This window comes from Heteronotia binoei, chromosome 21, assembly GCF_032191835.1.
Source record: "Heteronotia binoei isolate CCM8104 ecotype False Entrance Well chromosome 21, APGP_CSIRO_Hbin_v1, whole genome shotgun sequence".
Taxonomy (NCBI): Eukaryota; Metazoa; Chordata; class Lepidosauria; order Squamata; family Gekkonidae; genus Heteronotia; species Heteronotia binoei.
The window spans coordinates 39,537,681-39,552,918 of NC_083243.1; the positions used below are offsets into that span (position 1 = coordinate 39,537,681).

The 15,238-nt window shown below is 39.8% G+C and overlaps 1 protein-coding gene across 2 annotated transcripts in view; it reads right to left on the bottom strand.

The window, feature by feature from the left end:
- Positions 1–285: 285 nt before the first annotated feature.
- DGLUCY (D-glutamate cyclase) overlaps positions 286–15,238 on the bottom strand; it is a 52,624-nt gene continuing 37,671 nt past the window's right edge. For both annotated transcript variants that reach the window (XM_060261242.1, XM_060261241.1), the window contains exons 7-13: positions 14,703–14,900; positions 12,463–12,723; positions 12,225–12,324; positions 11,534–11,682; positions 10,441–10,560; positions 8,778–8,929; positions 286–641 (exon numbers count right to left, since the gene is read on the bottom strand). In XM_060261242.1, coding sequence (XP_060117225.1) covers positions 498–641; positions 8,778–8,929; positions 10,441–10,560; positions 11,534–11,682; positions 12,225–12,324; positions 12,463–12,723; positions 14,703–14,900 — 1,124 coding nt within the window. In that variant the 3' untranslated portion in view covers positions 286–497. The remainder of the gene's footprint in view (positions 642–8,777; positions 8,930–10,440; positions 10,561–11,533; positions 11,683–12,224; positions 12,325–12,462; positions 12,724–14,702; positions 14,901–15,238) is intronic.

Here is a 15,238-nt window from a genome sequence, read left to right on the forward strand (position 1 = left end):
ACTCATAATTTTTGTGCTGCTCATAAATTGGTTAAATCATGCCTACTGCCTATCAGAATGTGCTTTCAGACCTCAGTTAGTATGTAAAAGTTCCTTATTTCCTCCATCTTCAGGTTATTGCAGATTACAAGGCAGACCTTCTTTATCAACGCTGAAGCATCTCCCCATCCATTTATTTCTTTTGCTAAACATTAAGGCTGAAACTATGATGATTCTAGATCTTGCTTGCTACTTTGGAACATTTCAGTTGGTCCTAGTAAAAATGGTATGCTATCACTCTTTGAATTTTATCTAAAGTTACATTGTAGGATTGCACTGATTCAGTAGGTTCCATTGCAAATGAAATACATTTAAGATGCCATACAGTTAAATTGTTTTTAGTCCATTCTACTTCATTTAAGATCAAGATAACAAGGGACAGTAGCTGCTGCTTACATAGCAGTGTAATCACCACTTTACCAAAGCACACCAACAGATCACCACTTGTTAGAGGAAAGTTATTTCAAAGTTTCCTGCAGAAGCTTCTCAATTATAAGTGAATGAGTGTCATAGAATGGCAGACCATCCACTTCCATTGCCAGACTGGCAGTTTTTCCACTACGGACTTTGTGCTGCCGTAATATGTTCAGCAACTTTTCTTCCTAAAAAAAGAGAGAGAAAGAGACAGCATTGTCAATACATCTATCATTCAGGGACCACTGAGCACAACTGTCATATTTATGGGCACTTTCACACATACTAAACAAACTTTCAATCCACTTTACAATGGGATTTTACCATGTTAAATGGCAAAATCATCTTGATGGATTGAAACTGTGTTAGTATGTGTGAACATGCTGTATGACTCTAGTCATTCATTTTTGATTTTGTTAACAATGCTAAAATACTGCAATTAATTTGATCTCCCATTAAATAATCTTTCCTAATCTGTTTTTATTTGCTCCAGTGGGCATCTTGTGTATCTAGAATATATATACATATATATAGAAGAAGACGATATTGGACTTATATCCCACCCTATACTCTGAATCTCAGAGTCTCAGAGCGGTCACAATCTCCTTTACCTTCCCCCCATACACAGCAGACACCCTGTGAGGTAGGTGGGGCTGAGAGAGCTCTTACAGCAGCTGCCCTTTCAAGGACAACTCCTGCAAGAGCTATGGCTGGCCCAAGGCCATTCCAGCAGCTGCAAGTGGAGGAGTGGGGAATCAAACCCAGTTCTCCCAGATAAGAGTCCACGCACTTAACCACTACACCAAACTGGCTCTCTTTATATAGGAAAAAAGATATTTTCCTCTATTTTCTGTGATGAGACTTTTAGGGGGGGAAATAAATAAAATCTAAATAATTATAAGAATCTTTACAGGAGGAGCCTGCATATTCTACTTTAAAACAATCAGAACATTTTAAAAAATGGTATCCTATGACATGGGCTGGGGAGATTGACATGACATCAGTGATTGAAATATGGAGAAAAGATACCAAAGCCTTTAATTAAATCCCCATATGTAACCTCTCAAATTTTCTCAATTTATCCCCTTCCTATCAGTAATTAGACTAGCTATACCCCCAGCTGTGTTCCTTCAATGTTCAGTACAAATTATTCATAAAATGCATACATCAGAATTCACCAAGACTCTTGTAGTTGTCTGACTGAGCCATTTTAGTCCCATATTTACTACACCTTTAAAAAGTGCAGTTTCAACAGTAAAACAGAATAATCTCACAACATGACAAACTGAGGAACTATAAGAGCTGATGAAAGATGTCCTTTTGCCACAGTGGTGAAGAAAGGACTGAGGTAATCACCTGCTGGTCTGGGTGGGGACATTCTGACTCATGTCAGAGCAGGGGGGGAAGCAATCCACAGCCTGGAGTTTTAGAATTTTCTCTGTGGCTGGCTGGCCCATGCGTGGTTCTCTGTGAGACTGCACAGAAGCCACAAAGATGAACGGAGGGATGGTGGCTCAGTGGTAGAGCATCTGCTTGGGAAGCAGAAGGTCCCAGGTTCAATCCCTGGCATCTCCAAAAAAGGGTCCAGGCAAATAGGTGTGAAAAACCTCAGCTTGAGACCCTGGAGAGCTGCTGCCAGTCTGAGAAGACAATACTGACTTTGATGGACCAAAGGTCTGATTCAGTATAAGGCAGCTTTATATGTTCATATGTGTCCAATCCAAAAAAACCCCTCGTTCCTTTTGTTTGCATTGTGCTTTTGAGAGATAGGAGTCCAGAAAAGGAAATATGCCACAATTCAGAGATTGCTCCAAGGAAGAGGTATCAACTGAGATACAGTGTGGATGGCACAAGATGGTGATGATACACAGGTAGAGGTACTGGATCCTACTTGGGAAATATCTGGAGATTTTGGGGGTGGTTCTTAGCAAGGATATGATGTCACTTACTGATATGTCCTATGATGTTACTTCTAGGTCAAAGGTCAAGTGACAGCACATTGTGAGGTAACTTACAGATGACTTTCTTAAACCTGCTCCTTCCTCCAGGCCACTCTCCCCAAACCAACCTCTTCCTGTAAGGTCACTGCCTCTTTCGCAAGTCAATGGCAAAAGTTCTTTGCTTTGGATTTCAGCCTATTATGGAACTGATTGCCTTAGAGGAAGATCAGAAAAAAGTAAGACAAGCAGGTATTCAAGTCTGCCCACCGTTCCACAAGGCCAATACATATAGTTCATTGCAGCTTACGGAACTGGTGATAAATCTGCTATTTTTACTCTCTCTGTGTGTAACAATGTTGAAAATAAGCTTGAGCAATTTTAAGGATATAAGAAAGAGATATTTTGTAAATATTATCCAGACAAGTTGTCATAGGTTTAACAATATCTCTTTGGCCACAGGGCAGACGCTGAGTGATGCAGCAGGCCATGTTTGTTTGGGCAGCAGCTGTGGCTCAGTGGTAGGGCATCTGCTTGGCATACAGAAGGTCCTTGTCAAGCATCGATATTTCTCAATAATCAGTCTTTTGTTGTTAAATCAAAAGTTGCTTTATTGTAGAAGCTCTGAAGCTTTACCAAGGACAGAATCCTTGGAAGTTATGATGTATACTTGATTACACTGTTACTATACAGGATTAGTTCAAAGGATAACATACAGATGCATTTTGAGTCACGGGTTCAAAGGTTAGTACATAGTATCCAGTTTACTACTAAGGAATTTAAGTTATTAAAAACATCTCCATTTCTCACACTTCTTCCAGACCTGATAAGAACTGTCTGTGTGAATGTGGAGAAGAGGCACCTCACAGCCAGGCTGCAGCGTAAACATCCTTGGGCTACATGGATTTACTATTTGCCCAACCTTTGGGAAAAGGGAGGGAGGCGGTGGATACTAACAGCCTCCTTTCTGTCTAAGAATCCACCATTGTACTTAGAAATATGCATGCTTGACAGTCCTAAGATCAATTTCCAGTACCTCTCATCAGATATGTATTGTCAAAGACCTCTGCCTGAACCCTGGACAGTGTAGGAATATAAGAAAAGCCTGCTGGATCAGATGAGTAGTTTATCAAGTCCAGTATTCTGTTTCACACACCAGCCAAACAGTTATCCTGGAGGGCAAATAGGGCACCAAGGCACTTCTCTGCTGCTGCCTCCAAAACTGATATTCAGAGGTTTGCTGCCTGTGGCTTTGGAGACTTTGGATATAGAGCAACTGCTCCCAGCTAGTTATGCCAATGAGCAAGCACATGTTCTAAAGGTGGAGAGGACTTGAGAAGAATCAGTAAAGTACTCAGGATAGCTGATGGAGAAACAGGCAGTGTGCTGAGCCTCGGTGGCCCTGCTACTGAGAACACCACTTGGTGGTCCCTAGGAAGGGCTGACAGGGCAGAGTCAGAGCCATGGTGCTAAGCATTCAAGGCAGGCAATAGAGCCACTGTTGAAGGCTGCCTGGCTTGAGCATGCTTAGAGCTACTGCCCACAGAATAGTCCACTCTCTGGCTCTTGGGCACCAAGGGGGCATGCCCCAGTAAGCTTGCTATTAACTGAACAAAAAATTGCACTGGGATAATTTTTAAAAACTCTCATAATACTCAGCCAATTTTCACCAAGCACTACCTGGGGATTGATCTTGAATTATTATTCCTATTTAAACAACAAATAAAATGTTTCCATTATATTTTTCTCTGGGCAATCACAATTATTTTGCAAAACCTTCATTAGCCTTCTTAGAAGAGATTCGGCCAGAATGTATTTCCTCCATTATCTGAGTTGCCATCTTCTTCTCTTTCTCCAGCATTGCAATATCTTCCTCGAGAGACATTGACCAAAACTGTACACAGTATGCCAAATGAAGCTGTATGTAGATAATTAAGCTGTTGGAGAAACTTTCCTATGAGGAAAGACTAAAGAGTCTGCGGCTTCTCACTTTTGAAAAAAGACAACTAACATGGGCTTATAAAATTATTCATGGGGTAGAGAAAATGGATAGAGAGAACTTTTTTTCTTATTTGATAATGGTAGAGCACATATTAAGTTGATGGGCAGTAGATTTGAGATAGACTAAGGGAAGAACTACACAGTGAGTAATTATATTGTGGAATTTATAGCCAATGAACACAGTGCTGATCACGTAGCATAGATAGCTTTAAAACTGGATTAGAGAAATTCAAGGAAGAGAGATCCCTTAATGGCTACTACTTTCAGAGGCAACAAACCTCTGAATATTGAAGCTGAGAGAGAACATCAGGGGAAGGCCTTGGCCTCTATGCCCTGTTTGATGAATTGCTGTGGCAAGTGGTTGGCCACTGTGTGCAGCATGATGCTGAATTAGATGGACCGCTGGTCTGATTCTGCAGGGCTTCTCTTATGTTAACAGGATACATGGAACAGGGCTACTTTACCTTAAATGGCCACTTAGCTAGAGTAGGAAATACACCTGCATTTGTGCATAAGCTTTTTGTAAATTCTACAAACTTGAATGGAGTTTTTGTTCCTTTAAAAAACTGTCTTTAATGGATGGTGGTGTTGAATTTCAAGAAAAATTATTCAGCTTTTATTGCTGGCGTTTACAGTAAAAGCTATCCCATCATGGAAATTTTAATTTTCTTTTTCTCTAGAGAGTTGTGCTCATTAACTTTAAGATTTTTCGGCTGAAACTTTGAAGTGTCTTTCCATTATCTAATTACTAAGAAAGCTTGACAGACATATAAAAGGCAACTGAGGATTCCATCTGTAAGAAACCATTGTTCTTTGCAACCTCTCATTAAATAAATATTAAACAAGAATATCTTTCATACTAATTATTTCAATGTCAGGTGTTCCAATGCCACAACAACTGACTTTCTTCCACAAATGCTTCTAGTGTTTCCTAACAGTGTGGAAACAGTCATGGAGGTCTGCTGTATGTAAGGGAAATGGAAGGTTGAATAGGAGTGCAGAGATAACATCAAAAGTAAGGGAAGAAGTGATAGACCCTATGTTAAACACAGCAGAGTTTGAAATTAAGGGGGGGGGGATGGGAATGATGAAATAATAATGGAAACAGGAAGACAGACTCAAAACAAACTGGAGTGCAGAGAACTCAGATTGAGAAGGCAGAACAATATGGATTGCTTGACCCACAGTATAAAAGGGGGTTGTAGTGTCAAGAATAATTGGGAAGGAAACATTTTAGCTGTCCAAGCAATTTCTTCCAACTGATTTTCATGAAATATTGGTATTGTGATTCGGCAGTGTTACATGGTACAACTTCAGGACAATCGGATTGAATGTTGCTAGTTTTCTGCTCTCCTCTTTAGCCTTAGGAAATCCTCAATTTAATCACAATTTATCAAGATGCTAGAACTAGGTAGGTTCCCTAAATTAGCAAGTGTTCAGTCTTGAAGCAGTAGCTAAGAGGAGGGGGAAGGGAGGAGTGCACAAGTCAAGGGCTTCTGGCTTCTTCTCATCAGGAACAAGCTAAAGTTTGTGACAGCTGAGAGCAGCTATCGTGTGTGGTTCATGTGCACTTCACTTAAGACATCTCTCTACCATTTTACTAAATATATATTTTTAAATTATTCAGGTAAAACACCTCAGACTTCAGGATTTGTTATCCTTCCTTAAATTTGGAAACATCAGAAACAAAAGGAGCTTTGACTCAAAGTTTTAAACCCCAAAAATGTTGTAGGTCTATAAGGAGCTACTGGGCTAGTTTCAAGTTTATTTCAATTTATATCCCGCCCTTCCCACCGAAGTGGCTCAGGGCAGCTCACAGCACATAAAATCTAACATAAAATTATTGAATTTAAAACATCTTACACAGTTAAAACAGTAAAATAAAACATATAACAGCGGTCTATTAAAACTACACTCAGTTTCCAATGCCAGTTAGTTATAAGCCAGCCGGAAGAGGGCTGTCTTACAGGCCCTGCGGAATTGGCCAAGGTCCCGCAGGGCCCTCACCTCTTCCGGCAGCTGGTTCCACCAGAAAGGAGCCATTACAGAGAAAGCCCTGTCCCTGGTAGATTTCAGGCAGGCTTCCTTTGGCCCGGGGATAACGAGCAGATTTTGAGATCCCGATCTCAGTACTCTCTGGGGAACATGTGGGGAGAGACGGCTAGACTCCCAACTGTTCTACTGCAGACCAACTACCAGAATCCTTTTACCATACCTGACAAAATATATACTAGCAGTTTAACTATACACACACACACACACACACACACACACACACTAGCAGAGTCAGCGTCTACCAATATAGTGGAAAGGGGTGAGTAGATCTGTTCAAAGGAGGCCAGGTCCACCAATATAGTGCAAAGGGTAGAGTAGAACTGTTCTCCAGAGGCCAGGTCCACCAATATAGTGGAAAGAGGAGGCTAGACCTGTTCTCTGGAGGTCTGGTCTACCCCAATAGAGGACATTTTCTGCAATGAAATTTGACTTGATTCTGTTTTTTCTTATAACGTTTAAATTATTCTAAAATATAGTTTAAGTATGGTTTAAAAGAATTAATTCTGAGATTTTTACAAGGTTACAGAAACAATTTTCTAAAAAAAACTAATTTATGTGACAGCCAATGTAGACTCACTCACAACTTTAATGCTACTAGCTTTTTTCGCTCATGAGGTAAAATCTTTGCTGACAATGCTGTGGAGCTTAGAGGGAACACTGCTCAGTAATCTTTTTTCATAAAGTGGAACTCAAGTACTGCTGTAAAATGTGTTTTTTAAACAGTTGTGTGTTATTTTATTGGTTTTTTTAAAGAAGGATTTTTCTCAAGGTAGTGGTGAGCCACCTTCAAAAAAAGCATCCAGTTTTGATCACCACAGACAAAGGAAGATGAATTCCAACCCTGAGCAGAACTAGAGAGTAATGGAGAACGTATGGGCAGAGATTAAAAGAGCAAGGCCAGCTTTGCTAGGAGAAAGAAGAGAGAAAACAACAGACTCTTCCAATACAACAGAAATACAAAAACAACAAAAATAACGAGTCAAACTAAAGAATTTAGAAGCATCAATATATCAGATTTAGGCTGGAATGAGATTACATTTCTTAATTAGAAGTGTAAAAGTCTCTACAGAATCCTGGAACAGAGATGTAAAAGTCTGTCAGATGCAAGTTAGATGGACAAAGTTATATCATTATTTCCATTCTCTTGTAAGTAGCAATAAGGAATGGTTTGCTGCTCATATATAAATCTGAATTATCCCCTATCCCCAGTGTTCTTCTGGAATATCTCCAGAGAAAGGCTTGTTGGTGACATCTGGTGTAGACACCCAATTAGCTTCCTAAGATTGGCTTACTTGATGGCTGTCTTTACATTTGACGAAAGATTCTCTCTCAGTGTGCATTTAAAATGTTCATCTACATTGCATACCGCCATCACTTCTGTCTTGCTTTGCATTATCTTAAGTCGTTTTACACTCATTTTCTTGAATTGGCACCAAAAGCGGTTTTACTCCGGAATTGCTCCTCACTTTACAAGAGTACTTTTGAACAGGAGTTTTCTGCAGGCGGATTCAATGCTCAGAAAATCAGAATCAACCCTGAGTGTAGAAACAGCCGATTGAGAGCTTGCTCTTACCTTTAAAAAAGTAGATTCTTTCTCTTGGTGGCTCACTGACTGCAAATTGCACAGGCAGATTGCAAAGTGTTGTGCTCAGTTTGCTGAAAGTGTACCAATGATTTTTTGTTCATTTCAACTTTGTTTTGCTCCTATATCATCTACAGAGGTGTGCTGTGGCATAACAGACATCCCCTTAAAGCAAGGGGTGTCCTTTAAAATCAGAATATCTAAATGCAAGATCCAATTTGCTTCTATGTTGAATATAAGAACAAAACTAGAGATGTTTCTAATCTATCATAAACCTCTGACTCTTTGGAGAGAAAGAAATTACAGGTGGCCAGGCTACACTGTGATGGAGTTGTATTTGTATTACTGGTGGTTTTTATTGTATTTATTTACTATGGCTAAAACTGTATCTTTGCTCAAGTAGCCTTATGTACAACCTTTTTTTTTTAACCTACCACAGTTTAACCTAATCAAGTGCACATAACACTTTCTCCCCCCCCCCCTTTTTTTTTTTTACATCCAGCCTGAAGAAAAGTTCTGGTCCCTTTCAACACTTGCTCTCCCCCTTGTGATGTTTTATTTGGAGAGAATGTATAATATCACTCTCTACTTTCATTAGTTCTTGCTCTTGAAGCAGTTATCAAATGGTACTTCCCATGGCTATCCCACAATCACAAAAGCCTGAGGACTCTGAAAATGTCTAAAACTGCAATCTAGATGAGGAAAGTTTCAATATCCTATGACCCCATAATCCTCTTCAAAGGGAATACCTTAACCACAGATGGAAGTGCTGATGCCCAACTCCCTTTCTCAGACAATCTGGAGACTCCAATGGCTTTCCTCAAATAGCTGTCATGGACTTCACAGGTATTGAGGATATAAAGTGCACAAGCAACAGCATAGCCTCCCCAGTTGGAAACCCCTAAAAGAGAAAAATGTGATGAAATGAAATATTAAAGCTTTAAATTTCTCTATGGTTTGAACAATTCATCAATCAAACACTGCATGAAAAAGAGGATTGCCAATTCTTTCAACATTTTTCTAGCAGAGGTTCAATGTCTAATCATTGCAAAAGAAGAAGGAATTTAAAAGCCCTGACCTGGATAGCCCAGACAAGCCCAATATTGTCAGATCTCAGAAGCTAAGCAGGGTCAACTCTGGCAAGTACTTGGATGGGAGACCTCCTTGGAATATCAGAGCTGGGAGGGCAGGGGCAGGTTTTATTCAGTCACCTCCCTGAATATCCTCCATGCCCCCAGTAGGGGTCATACAACAGAGAGCACCATGACTTCCAGGTGCACATGCACACACCCACACACAAATACAAAAATACAAAAAAAGGAACTTTAAAAGATGCATCTTTCCCCATCTTTTTGTCACTATGCCCAAAGGTTTCTAGTCTTAACAAAGAAACAAGAAAAACCTTTGGCAAGTTATTTTTCAGAAAAGAAATCTGACATTAAACCATTGCATGTTATTGAAATTTCTGATCTAAAGTGATAATCTGAATATTCAGCTGAACTGAATTTACTTTGAGTCCAGAGATCTGTGCAGCTTTTCTGACCTGAGAGATTAGTTCCTAAGCAAAGACATAATCTTAACAAAAGATCAAAAATTAAGCAATCAGAAATTGTTTTCCCATGCTTGTGCTGTATTTTAAAAAGATAACCAAGTACTTGTAGCATAAGGCTTAATTTTGTCATAGCGCAAGAAAATCTGCCAAACTTCACTTGCTTTGCAAATGGTACTATACTCAGGAATGCTAGGTGGTACATTCTTTCCATTTTCCCATTCCCAGTAAAGTGAACTAAGTGGCAAATTATGGAGGAAGATAACACAGAAAACCTCTCAAAGCTGAAGATACAGTTTGAAAAAATTTACAAGGATTCCCTAGTAGTCATGCCACCCTTCCAAACAGCAGTTTGTACCCCCTTACAGCTGAAAGCTGATCAAGCAAACAATGGCCCCCTTCTTCATAATCTATATTTCAGGGATTCCATGGGTAAGAAAGAATTCATCTTTGATTAAACAAAAAAAGGGGGGGGGGCTATGCAAATAATTCTTCCAAAAAGTTCAAGATTAGTGAACTAATTCCCCAGAAACATGTGGGTTTTTGCACCCAGCACTTTTTGGGTTATACATAAAGCTAAGAGATTCTTAGACATGAGGAAACTCCACTGTCGTTTTGTCCTGCAATACCTGACAGGTTGGTGTTAAATTCTGGATGCCCATGTGACCTTCCCATCTTGAATGAATGAAGTTCCTGGTCCTGTAGCATAACCAACTGTGAGAATGAAAACATTCTCATCTGATGTGTATCTACCAATGTAATGTTTGGGATATGAAGTGACTGGAGGATTTTTAAGACGTGTCTCTCAACCATCATATTATGTCTGCTCCAAGTGTTCCATTTTGGTTTGTTCCATGACTTACCTGCTGTAACTGCAAAATCTGCTTCAACATCACAAGCAATAATGTCTCCATTCTGAATATACTTCTTCACAGCTTCTTTGACTTTTCCCATTCCTAATTCGTTCCCTCCATCCCCAATGCCTAAATTAAAATGGGGAAAGTATAGTGATTCTTATACAAGTTTACAAACATGTATACAAACAGCCTCATCTGTTTTTGTTAATAAACAGTAGTTTATTAGTAGTTCAATTAATGAACCAATTAAAATTGAAGCCACTTTGGTTTATTACTATTTGGAAGTGCTAGCAGAAAACTATTGTCTTTCCTATAAGAAAAAAAGGGAAATGAAGGGAAGGATCTCACTGTTTCATTTCTCTTTGAAGCAGAGAACAATTTTGTATGAAATGCCTCAAAGAAAGATTGTCTGCAATGCTTGGAGTAAGAAAGGAAAATGTGCCAGAAAGTTACAGGACTTTTAAAATAAATTATACAGGACATTTATACTTCAATTTTGTGTTTATATGGAACTATATTTTTCCATATGAATATAAATATGAATAAAATGAAAACTATAAATAAAATCTAATTAACTGTGGTAAAACATATATGTAGTACTAAGTGTGGCATAATGTTTGGGAATGTTTATAATTTGTTCATATTTTTATTTACATTATTTATACTCTGCCTTTCTCCTCTGGAATCAAGACGGATTATACAGAACCAGTACAATCAACAAAATGGGACATTCAATGACCAATGCAATAGGAATTAAGGTTGTAGAACCAACCAGAAGTCTAAAAACAGAACTGAAGCAAAGTATTAATGTGACATATTAAGTGATCCTAGTTTCAGCAAGCTATGCACAGAAATATAGATCACAGTCCCTCTGCCACGACTCAATAGAGTCATACTCCCTCTGTCCATCTGCTGGCAAAAGTAATTTGGACATCTTGGATATCTATGATCTGTTTTGGGAGGGGGGATGCAGGAAAGTTCCATCCTACCATTGGAAAATTTAGACCAGATTCAACTCATTGTGTAATAATAAAATAAGTACATTTCACAAATACTGGTAGTAGTCTGATAGGTACTGAACAAATTGCATCATGTTTACCTGTTGTAGTAATTCCTGGGATACTGCGCGCTGCTACAAAGAGCTCATCAATGGGATCCACTAAATGCTTAATATTAATTTTCCGTACATTATAATAATTGCCATCAGCAGCCATCCCAGCACGTTCTATTGCTATCAGGTGACTAAACCTAGTTTGAGGGAAAAGAATTTTTAATTATGAGAAGTGCCTCCAGTATTCATGTTTGATGTTGTTAATAGACCCAGTGGCACTTCATTGAACACTATTTTTGAGAACTACTAAGTGGATAAATTAGTGTACATTCATTTTTAAATCAGTTACATTTCAGGCTTCTCATCCATTGTGAGGGACTCTTCTGTTTGACAAATTAAAATGCAACTTGTCATAATACCGTAAGTTCTAACAAGTATGCACAGGGAGAGGTCAAAAAGTTTATTATTATTAAAATATTACTGTCTGCCATTAAAACTTTCAAAATATTCAGTAGCCATCATTCCCCTTCTTAGACTTCCTGCGTTCCCCATCCCTGACTTTCACTTCCTGTGCCTCACCAGCACTCTCCCCTCTTCTCAAACCTTCAGCAGTGCAGATTATGGGCAAAGTCATTTCCTAGCTCACCGCCTTCATTCTTTGTACTTTCCAGTCCTTCTTCCCCTCAACTGTCTCCTCTCTCTATCCATCCTGCCATTGCTTTGCTTTCTGATAACATACTTGGGCTTTTCTGGATTTCCATCTTCACACAAAAAGTGCAAAGCTGAGTCTGCAGCTTTGCCATGATAGCTAAGTACAGGAACTGCAGTCTTCAGAATCCCTGTATGTTAAGGAAATAGACTACCTTAAGTCAAGAAAAAATCCACAGTGATAACTTAAGCAGCATTTTAAACAAACAACACATAACCCAGTAATAAAAATTAAGTTACTTTTGTTATCGCAAAAGAGAATGTTTTACCTTCTTTTACAGCTTCTTTAATAATATTCTCAATCAAATTTATAGCTCTTTGATCAGTTACTATAGCAACGTGCTTTCCCAAGGCTTTCAAAATGGCTGCCATTGCAATGGCTCCTGGAGGCCCATCATTCTCTTCAGGGGGCTCGTAACTGAAGTGGGTAGGAAATCCAGTGGTAATCAACACTGAATGAGCATGTGAAATGGATAGACATCCTCTGAGAAGTTCATCCTGACAGCATAAGTGTTTCACACCTCTGTCTCCTAAACACAGACAGAACAATGGAATATAGGTTGAAAGCATTCATCAGAACATTGCCTTACCAAAAAAACAAAGTGGGTGCTTGCCTGCACTGCACCTCATAGAATCATAGAGTTGGAAGGTACCTGAATGGCAGCTTTTGGTAGGGGTACAAGAGCATACCTTCAATGTTGCTGTACTAATTCTTTCTTCCAGTCCAGCCAAGGATATAAGTAGGTAATTGCTACAACAGGATTAGTTTGGGCTTTCTTCAGCTTATTATATTGCACATTGTACATTCCTCTTTTACTCACTTCTGCATTAGATTAAGGGAAAACTGGGGCAGTGGAGAGCACAACCATGCATTAGACAAGAACAAATGGGGGTCTGTGAGACTCATGGAGGAATCTCATTTCCCCCACACTTTCTCATCAGACCTCCCATTTCCTCCCACACTTTCTCACAAGACCTCTACAGCCCCCTGACTCCCCTACAGCCACCGCTGAGCTCGTTGATTCCCTCCCCACCACCGCTGTTCTCTGTGGCTTTCATGGAGCAGTTCTGGGTGAGCCTGTCAAAGCTTCCTCCCCCTGTGGCTCACTCACAGCTGCTCCAAGTGGGCCTGCTGCCTTTTCTCCCCCACAGCGCTTTCTGCAGCTATCTGGGAGTAGCTCAGGGAAAGCCAGCCAAGGCTTGCTTTTCCTCTTCCCTGCTCTCAGCAGCCTGGAGGTGCTCTGAATGATCTTGCCAAGGCTTCCTTCTCCCCTTTCTGCTCCCAGTGGCTCTCCCAGAGCTCTTCCAAATGGGCCACCATCACCTTCCCTCCCCCCTCTCTGCAGCTTGCCCAGAGCAGCTCCAGGTAAGCCAGCCAAAGCTTCATCCCCCACATCCCCAATCTTGGTGGCTCACCTGGAGATGCTCCAAGCAGGCCTACTGAGGCTTCCTTCCCCCCTCTCTGTGGCTTGCCTAGAGTATCTCCAGGTAGGACACAAAGACTTACCTGCCCCTGCCTGCTAGTAGACCTAAGGCTCTGTTGCCACAACAATCAGCAGGCCCCTTTCCAGCTGCTCTCTATGGTAAGTGCATTGCCTGCACATGTGCAAACAATGCTTTTTTTTGCCATCAAGTCAGGCTGACTTCTGGCAACCCCTAATGGGGCTTGAAAGCAAGATATGTTCTAAGGTGGTTTGCTATCGCCTGTCTCTGTGTCATGACTCTGACATTCCTTGGAGGTCTCCCATCCAAATACTAGCCAGGGGCGGCCCTGCAAACAATGTTTTGAGTTTTTTTGTGGCAGGGGTGGATTTAAACCCCTTAGTGTATTTTTTTTTAAACTTTTCCAGACCTCCAAGTTTGCAGAAAAGCCTGTTTGGAGCAAGTGTGCCCCTATCTGTGGCTTTAGATATCTGCAGATAAGGAACACATGGAAATTAGATATATAAATTTTGGCTCCAGGTGACTGAACTAATTTATTCGTACTGCCTTCATATGAAAAACTCCCATAAATGCAAATTTGGTATCTTGGTATTTTTCAGCTCTTTAAGCAGTAGTTAGATTTTGTACAAATCTCCAGAACTTAAGTTATTTATAGTTCTAACTACATAATTTGTTACTACATAACTATATAATTTGTAAACCCAACATGGTGTAGTGGTTAAAATGTCAGACTAGGATCCAGGAGACTTTAGTTCAAAACTCTGTTCTGCCATGAAAGCGTACTTGGATGATCTTGGACCAGCCACATATGCTCAGCCTAACCTAAGTTGTTATGAAGATAAAACAAAGGAAAATTATGCAAGCTGCTTTGGGCCCTCACTGGAGAGAAAGGGATGCATACAGTGAATGAATAAATGTAGACTAGAAGGTTAATATAATAGTACTTTTAATGTTTTAATTTTTTCTTTGGTAGTATATTATTTTGCAGCAATTCTATAGTTAACATTTTAAATAAAAATTTCAGACATGAGAACAATATTTCTTTTTACTCTCTTTTTGCTATTACCTGGGTCCACTCCAATAATCTCTTCTAATCTTCTAATTTTTTGTACAGCTGTTGCAGAGGCGATGCTATAATGTAAAGGATTCTGACAAATACAATAAACTTCAGGGATTTCTTTGCCACAATCAACTGCAGCATCTACATCCTTCAAATCAGTGATAAACATACAGCCAGGGGAATGGGTAAAAGCCAGCGGAGACTCTGAAACAAAAAGTTTTTAGAGACCATACAGGGGAAAAAAATCTAGACTTTTTTCATAGGAAGGAGATACTCCCATCTATCCCAGATAAAATCAATTAAAAACAAAACCTTCATCCAAAACATGGAGACAGATTAAACACTGAGAGGATAAAGCAGGAAGAAGGAATGTTGTATAGAAATAACACTTATTTTCTGTGCATGCCCATTCATTCTCTCTGTTTGCCCAGGTACAACTACCTGCAGAAGGCCCTGAACTGGATAGCCCAGGCTAGGCCAATATTTGATGCTAAGAAGGGTTGCCCATGGTTAGTATTTGGATGGACGACCACCAAGATAAA